This window comes from Morone saxatilis, unplaced genomic scaffold (genome assembly GCF_004916995.1).
Source record: "Morone saxatilis isolate NCDOM2014 unplaced genomic scaffold, NCSU_SB_2.0 Contig23, whole genome shotgun sequence".
In the NCBI taxonomy this organism is placed as follows: Eukaryota; Metazoa; Chordata; class Actinopteri; family Moronidae; genus Morone; species Morone saxatilis.
The window spans coordinates 12,400,558-12,409,150 of record NW_023339796.1 but is presented as its reverse complement, the minus strand read 5'-3'; the positions used below and the strand labels follow the sequence as shown (position 1 = coordinate 12,409,150).

At 39.0% G+C, this 8,593-nt stretch overlaps 2 protein-coding genes across 2 annotated transcripts in view; both read right to left on the bottom strand.

Moving 5' to 3' along the window:
• The window catches only part of aire (autoimmune regulator), a gene marked incomplete in the record, with an annotated part of 4,410 nt that extends 1,497 nt beyond the window's left edge, over positions 1 to 2,913 (bottom strand). The window contains 9 exon segments of the mRNA XM_035670420.1: positions 114 to 235; positions 345 to 482; positions 767 to 836; positions 955 to 1,076; positions 1,155 to 1,291; positions 1,377 to 1,511; positions 1,853 to 1,999; positions 2,404 to 2,578; positions 2,767 to 2,913. Coding sequence (XP_035526313.1) covers positions 114 to 235; positions 345 to 482; positions 767 to 836; positions 955 to 1,076; positions 1,155 to 1,291; positions 1,377 to 1,511; positions 1,853 to 1,999; positions 2,404 to 2,578; positions 2,767 to 2,913 — 1,193 coding nt within the window.
• Positions 2,914 to 4,854: 1,941 nt separating this feature from the next.
• The window catches only part of rab6bb (RAB6B, member RAS oncogene family b), a gene marked incomplete in the record, with an annotated part of 7,401 nt that continues 3,662 nt past the window's right edge, over positions 4,855 to 8,593 (bottom strand). Inside the window, 4 exon segments of the mRNA XM_035670941.1 lie at positions 4,855 to 5,909; positions 7,069 to 7,135; positions 7,893 to 7,986; positions 8,149 to 8,260. Coding sequence (XP_035526834.1) covers positions 5,845 to 5,909; positions 7,069 to 7,135; positions 7,893 to 7,986; positions 8,149 to 8,260 — 338 coding nt within the window.

The following is an 8,593-nucleotide window of genomic DNA, read 5'->3' as shown; positions in this document are numbered from 1 at the left end:
GCATAGATCGCATTTAGGCTGAGACTGGGATTTGTCAAGCTTGTCTGGGAATTGTACACATTGTCTACACCAGATAACACAGTGGTGGTAGAATTGAGGAGTGGATATCTTACTTGGAGAAGTGGCAGTGTGCGTGGAAACGCCTCAGACACTGGAGGCAGTGAGTCAGGTCTCCTCCAGCCAGGTGACAAACACCGCACACTTCTCTCATACTGACCAGCTCTCCACCTGAGCACTAGATACACATTTTATTTATTTTAGCAGATGGGATTGTTCTGTCAAACAGATACAAGGATAAAAAATTAAGAAGACTGCACCAGGCAGAACATCACTCGAGTTTTTACCTGGTTTCTGCCACTGGGTCCGTTCACAGACGTTGTTACACTGGTGAGAGACGAGGGCGACAGCGGGGAGAAGAAGGAGATGTCTGTGATGGAGTTACTGGATGTCGTGTTTGTTTGCTGCGGCTTGGCAATGAGTGGCTGTGATATAAAATATTGTATTATGACAGAAAAAAATAAGCTTTGCAGACTTTCTTTTTCAATCATGGAGATTTAGAGAGGAAGGGAGCAGCGTTTGTCGCCATTAAAGACATGAAAATGACTAGAAATGTTTAAGGAAGCAGATCATTAAGCGTTATTTTTGTCAAAAATGAAGCAGCATTATCAAAATTTAAATTAAAATCTGAAAATATTTAATCATGGCTTGCATAGATTTTTATACAAAAGTGAACATATTCAATGTGTCCTCATAATCAGATACTTACTTGTAAAGGTAGTTGGGCTGTCTCTCTTTTCACTCTGTTGCCACAGCACCACTCACACTGCCACGGACCACTGCAGATTAACAAGTAAAACCTTACTTTCAGAGCAAAAGTTAAAAAAAAAAAAAACATGTACATATATATTGAAAATAAATGAAAATAGATTGTGACTTAAATGTTTTATTGCCCACCTTGGTATGGATGTGAGTGGAGGGTTCAGGCAGGTCAGATGAAAAGCTTGAGGACAGCCATCACAACAAATCAGCTCCCCTCCGTCCTTACACACTGCGCACTCATCATCATTATAGTGCACCTACACACATACAGAACATATATAAGACACAAACATACACATAGGAAAAGACAGGTGTCTGTGAATGATGTCCTCTACCATGCTTGTGTTTGTCTCCCTCTTGTGATGAAACGTGTTCTTGGCAGCTTTGGACTGGATGGATGCTCCATTTATCTCCTCTGGCTGACCACAAGAGTAAAACTCCCCACTGACGTCTATGCACTTTCTGGCAGTTCCTGTTAAATGACAGACTTTTCGTGTCACGATGAAGCCATTTTGTGGATAATTGTGAGCATTAAAAAGAAGAAGATAGGTTCTCACCCAATGGCGTTTCATCTGAGCCGACCACCTGTTTGATATGGATCTTCTCTCTGGCTTCATGACTGACTGGCGGCTCAGTGGAGGAGGAAGACAGAGTGACGAGTCTCTGGACCGAGGAGGACACCGCCTGAACACCTGTGGCACAAAAATGGTTGAATGTATCTGTAGTAATAAAGCATCTTCTGTATATATTTTAAAATATGACCGAATTGTAATTACTATTTCCAGATGTTAGCTCTGGGGCTGGAGCTTCACTTTTCACTCTGTATAGCCTTACTTTACCGCCTGTAGGAAAATTAAAAGAACTCGTTTTATTATCATCAGGAGCTTATAATTTTATTTTTCACAGATTACCTGAACGGCCCAAAAGTAAGTTGCTTTGACATTTTTTGTTCAATTTGTTAAGGCCACTAGAAAGTGAAAAAAAGATCTCTAAATGAGTATGTTAGAAGAGATGCATTATGGGAAATAAAAACCTGGTCCATCGCTTGTCTTGGCATGATACTGAGCGTGCTGATTGTGTGAGTTTTTCCCTCTGTCCTCGTGGCTCCTCTTCTTGATGTGAGGGGTTTTGTGGCCTCCAGAGGATCTCTTCTCACCTCTAGAACCGGCAGCATCCCGTCCTGTCAATAAAATGGAAGAAATTACCAAATAATAAAGGCTAAACTTAAAATATTATTTGCTCTAAATGCCTCTGAGTCGTAGATAGAAAACTCAGTCCTAAAAGCACACATGGACAGGGAGGACTTCTGCTTCCATTTAAATTACTTCCAACATATCTCTTCATAAAATATAGCATATTTTAAATAATAGAAATTGTATTTTCAAAATAAATCTCAGTCTGTTTTTGAGCTCACACTGGTGAGTTATGCTACATATTTCTATTCATGTTGGTTCTTCTGTTGTTAAGAAGGTTATGCACAGAAGCATACATAATCACTTAGATGATAAAATGGACAGTAGAGCCTCACAGTTCAGTCAGACAGACATATTATGAACATCTTGGTGAAACTTGAACGCCACATACTCGAGTGCAGGTTAGTGAGCAGTGTCTGCAGCTTGGGGTAGCTGTCCAGGTTGTAGTCTTTGGACAGGTTGCTCCAGAAGGCCTGGATGGTGGATCTGCTCTGCTCCAGGACCCAGGACAGGAGCGAGTACATGGCCTTGTGGGTCCCTTCTCTGCCCTCCTTCTCCAGAGTGTCCTGTAAAAACAAGAGATATATGAACTCTGCAGTCTGGATTAAACCATAAATCTATGCAAATACATGTCATAATCTACTGTAAAATACTGTCAAATCTATCATCAAATGCTAAATACTTAATTAAAATGTAAAAACAAGTGAAAAGTGACATTTCCAATTAATGAAAGCACACTTTCTTTCTTTCTTACCTTCAGTTGTTGGTCAGTAATGATGTTTTTGTCTGCCAAACCATAGACGAGAGGGAAAGAGTCATCTACAGCCATAGCAATATCAGTCCGCAGCTCCTTCAGCATGGAGCGAAGGTTTGTGTCCCTAAAACTTTCCACTCTGGACATGATCCACTTTGGGTGTAGATGAGATCTAAAGTGACCCAGACCTGAGAGGACCTGATCATACCGGAGGTATTTTTTGATGGAAGAGGTGTGTCCTTCTTTGGGGAAGCAAAGATTGTACAGGTGCATCGTTTAATGCGGACTGATAATGTGGGATATCTTGAATCATTTGTGTTAAAAACAATCTTGCATGACTCTTTCATATAATCTAGTGTTTCTGGTTTTAATCCATATATAAATATCATTAAACCACCGTGCATATGTACAACACTGACACTGAGATTGTCAGAAACTCCACATTGAAGCTTTCACCCTTCAAAGCAAGGCCACCCTCGACCTCCTGTCTCTGTGGAGTTCATCTGTCCACTAACAGCACTAACTGTCTGCGTTGACCCCTCAGGGGAATCAAATGACAGGTTGTCCATCCAGGGGAATACCTGTCCTCTTACATCAGGAGAGCTAAGTGCAAACGACCTGATGCGTCACAGTGACAGTTTCCTTCTTAAAAGGTTCTTTCCACATCAACTTCCCCTTAACGATCAGGTTTTTGAGGCACTAACTCACCACAGGGAGCTCAGGCTGCTGCAAAATTAACACTGTAAACAATTAAATGATTGATTGAATGGTTGGCTGTTTGCTAGGCAACTTTTTCTACCATTTTGGTGGTTTCCACCCACAAAAAGTTATGTTATATTCCAATTAATCAGCCCCTTCTCTCATCTATCAGTAGTATGATTGACACTGACAGGGCGCACACAATGATTGATAACTTATTATCATTAAAACCAGATAGAACTAAACTGTAAATATTTTCCTAATCCAATTATTATTCTGACATCTGTCTGTATGAGTGTTACATTAAACATAATATAACATTATCTAAAATACTGTTAGATGTCAGCTAAGGAACATTCAACATTTTGGTAAAATACACTTATTAGCTTTAAATAAGAGGATCAATACAACTCTTATATGTGTTTATTCAATATAAAGCCAGAGGCAGGAGACAGTTAGCTAGATGAGAAAGTTGGTACCACTCTCATTTAATGAAGCTGGATGGTGGCTTGGCTTAGCATAAAGACAGGGTGAACAGGGTGAACAGCTAGCCTGGCTATGTCCACCTAACAGCCCCTCTAAAGCTCACAGGTTACTAGTTACTACTATCTAGTTTGTTTAATTTGTACAAAAGTGTAAAAATGACAAGTTGTGGTTTTATGGTGGGTTATGTGTTGTGCTATGTTTTGGCAGCAGTGACTTCTTGGACTGTTTAACTTTCTTTAATTTGTCTTCATGCTAGGTTAAGCTAACTATCCAGAGTCGTTAAACGGATATGAGAGTGGTACAAATCTTCTCATCTAACTATTGGCAAGCGAAAATAAATCCTCACAAAATGTTGAATATTCCTTTATATGTCTTGAATCAAACTATACTCTAAAGGTAAAATAAATATAGGTCACAAAGCAGCATAATGATAAGTGAAACAGAAAAAGCTCCATGAGTATTATGCTTTCTCTCCCTTTAAAGATAAAACATGTTTCATTTTAAGGAAGTAGCTTGGCTAAAAAATAAAGCTAGCTAACACTACGCATAAGTCAGCAAAACAGGGTGTGTGGCTAAAGTTAGCTGATTAACATATCCATTTTTAAAATGGGGTGTGAAGATAATTAGCCTATATGGTTTCTTAGATTACATTAAAATTCCACTACTACTACTACTACTACTTCCACTTCTATTTTTCTAACACCTTTTACTGCTGTCCAATTAATTTTTAGTTAATTATTTTTTGTCATGTAACTGGTTATGTGATTAAAGAGATAAATCCTCCCTTCTCGCTGCATGGATGTAAAACTAAAACATTTTTAGATTAAATCAGTAAAACCGTACAGTCTGAGATAAATAGAGTAGACCATTTTGCTACCAGGTAAATGTTGATGGTTAGGAGAGTGAAGCCCTTTAATCTGTAATTTATTAATCATTAAACATTATTACATTATTCATACTGGTGAACAAGGACCACTTCTACAGAGGGACGTTCACAACATACATATTACATTATTATATACAGTGCAGTGCATTACAGTGGATCGTTATATGTGTATTACCGGGATGGAGGGATGGGGAGACGGGAGAGGAACGAAGGGTTAGAGGAAAAGAGGAAAAGGAGCGGGAGCGGTTGGAGGGACGGGGGAGTTGTGATAGTAAGTTGTCTTTTTATTACTTCTTTTTTTTTTTTTAACCACAGTACAGTTTGTTCTATAAAAGTTAAACCCATAGAGAGATAGAGTGCCACATTTTCACAGCTACTGTTAGGTGAACCTACTGGAAGTTGACTCTTGTGGGAATATCAAATGAGATACATTTTTGTCATGAGATGCTATAGAGAGATGCTATAAAACATTCTAAGATAGTCAACCTCCTTCCAGAGTGTGGAGACCCTGGAGGGCAGGCCAAAGGTCAAAGGTCAAAGATCAGATCAGCGTGCATGCGTGCTGCAGACATTCAGACGTGTTCGGCCATCTAGAAAAATGGCCGACCCCCCCATTATTTCTCCTTCTATGTTTAGGCATCATTTTTGGTGCTTTCCCTTTTTATATATAAAAAATACAAAACATAACAGCGAAAAGAATTCCGTTGGTTGTCCCGTTTTTCTCCTTTTTCATTTTTCCAAAACTGAGTTGTTGTGTTTTTTGTTCGTTTTCATTTCAACATTTTGTTTTTGTTGTTTTTTCCCTTTTCTCCTCCAGTCACTTACATATTGACAAAGTATACAATATTTTACAACTGAACAAGACTGAAAGATAACATTTGATTTGTCCAATCAGATACAAGGCCCGCATCCTATATCCAATTAGAGAAGTCAACTGGAAGCTAACCAGTAGTAAGCAACACAACAAGCCTATGGTGTGAAGGGAGCTGTCCGATCTCAGCTCTGCATTAACATGAGCACCCGCCCTCGGGAACAGTAGGCTCTGCCGGTTTGTCCAGCTTGATGTCAATCACTGGGAGTTATCCAGTTATGGAAAAAGTCAAATATTATGTCCTGACGTGACAGTAAAATGAATAATGCTTTAAATATACAGGCCTGCAAGTTAAGAGTGTAACTATTTGTACATACAGGGTACCAATTAAATACTAGGCACTTTTTATTATAATATAATATATTGGCTTTCATTGTACATAAACAGCTTGCCACAAGATTTGTATACTGTATGTTGTCCTATAAAACACAGATAATTTGTTTCTGCTATGTATGCGCTCGTACTTCAAAATCGTACTTCAGCAGCCCCCCAGATTTCTTTAATTTTAAAGCTTTTAGTCTTTACAACCGAGTGGCGCTGATATTCAGTAGTTCTCCCCAAAACCTGTAAACAGACACTGCGGAGTTCCCCTTTAATAATCTGCTGACGTGACAGGACAAAACAAGTCTTCTCCTTGTGTGTTCTTCTTTTTGATCATCAGATGATCTTACATTAGATCCCAAAACTACATAATTACTGTTACTTTATTATCATTTTAAAATATAGAGTCTTTTATAGCCACAGTTTAGTCTAATGTTTTATTCCCAAGCAACAATGTTATAATAATAATAATGATGCTGTAAATGTTTTACAATGTAAGTGTTACTGCAATGTAAATTCTGTTTGTCTTGCAAAAATATTAGTGTATCCTGTAATAATTAAAAAGATGCTTAATATTTTTTTAAATACTTACAGTGCAGTGTCATTAATTTAAAGTCCCTCTTCAACACAATGTTGTTACCCCTTATCCCTTCTGCCCTTGTACATATTTGTCCAGTATAAGTACCCAGTATAGTTTCTAAATTGTTGTTCTAAAGCAGTTTGCATGAGTTAATTCACATTTACTGTTATATTATTTACCGTTTAAATAACCTTCCTCCATCACACATCCCCAATGTATGTCATTTCCCAGACAGCCACTATGTGGTGCTGTACCTGTGCATCCACACTACCTTCCAGGCTCTGTGCATTTCCTCTCTATTAAAGAATAAAGGTTTAATGGCTGATGCCTCAGCGGACAGTAGGCTGGGCGGTCTGTTTGTACTAGCGCCAACAACCACTAAGAGATTAAAAATAAGCTGCCTATTTCTTGGCTGTTTTGGCTCTTGGCACAGTGAGTCACAGCGGCTGTAAAGGATACTGCCTTCAGGATTTGCGTCGTCCAAGCTTTCCATTCCAGGTAGGGCTGCTGCAACCCGACGAAACAGCTAGGAGGAGAGGAGAGGAGAGGAGAGGAGAGGAGAGGAGGGAGAGTTAAGGATCAGGAAAGTGGAAAAGAAGATGTACAGAGAGGAGAAAAAACAGGGAGGGGAAAGTAGAGTGCATGAAAGAAAGGACAGCAAGAGCAGGAAGGTTGGAAATGTGTAAAAATGTGCATTACGTTTGTGAATAGGAAAAGGTTCATGTCGACATGTTGCATCATCACATTTCTCAGCAGTGATGGAGGGAAGTAGATCCTTTATTTAAGTAATAGCAGCAAAATCACACTGTAAAAATACTCCATTACAAATTAAAAAAAATATATAAGCAAAAGTACAATCTGCAAAATGTACCAAAAATATCAAAAGTAACAGTATTAAATGCAGAAAACAGCCCCACTGAGTGTTATATATAAGTACCCTCTGTTTTCTATGTAAAATCAAAATTTGTAGAACAACTAGTAATTATAGGTGTCAGATAAGTGTAGTTGAGTAAAAAGTACAATATCTCCCTCTGAACTGCAGTGGATTAGAAATATAAAGTGACATGAAATCGAAATATTTATCTAAAGTACCTCAAATGTGTGCTTCCTACGGGTCTGTGGAGCTCCTACCCAACAAACCCCCTCCACATATTTACACACAGACATTTTATCAATTCATGTTGGTGACTCGATCACCTTGGAGGGACACGTGAACGGCAGAGAGGCTGAGAGCAAACTGACGCCCAAAATGCTGCGAAATATGGTGAAACTGCAGGGATCACCTGTTTGACATTGCAGCCTGTCTTGGCACTGGTCTCGATGAACATGACGTTCAGCTCTTTGGCTCTCTGCTCTCCTTCCTCGATCATGATTTGCCTGCAGGGAGATCAGGCCAGACTTCAGCATCGCCACACACGTTGAAGACTTATTTATTCAGTTCTGGCACGTTGAGGCTTTCAGTTAACAGAATATCTTCAAGACTACATTAACTGCAGCTAAATGCTACAGTCCATTATGACCCATATCTGACTCACTCACCTCTTCTCCTCCAGATCTGTTTTGTTGCCAACTAGCATGATGATGACATCACTTCCTCTCTCTGTCCTGACATCATCAATCCATTTGCAGGTCTGCTGGAACGAGTTCACATCTGTGGAGACCAGAATCTTATTTTATATCCAGTCTTTTGTGTGTGTGTGTTAATGATGTACAAATAGTCATTTAAATACAGTACAATTGACCTTTTTCACAGCAGCCATATTGACATGAAATAGTAGGGTAAACACAGGTGTAACCAATGATACTAATTAAGACTCAGTTCATTTAGTGTAGCAGCAGTTCATTGAGCGAACATGCACAATAGCAGCACCCTGACTCTGTCTGACATGAATGGAAAACCTTAATTAGTGTCATTGGTAACACCTCTGTTTACCCTACTAGTTCATGTCAAAATGGCTGCTGTGAAAAAGGTCTATTATTATTA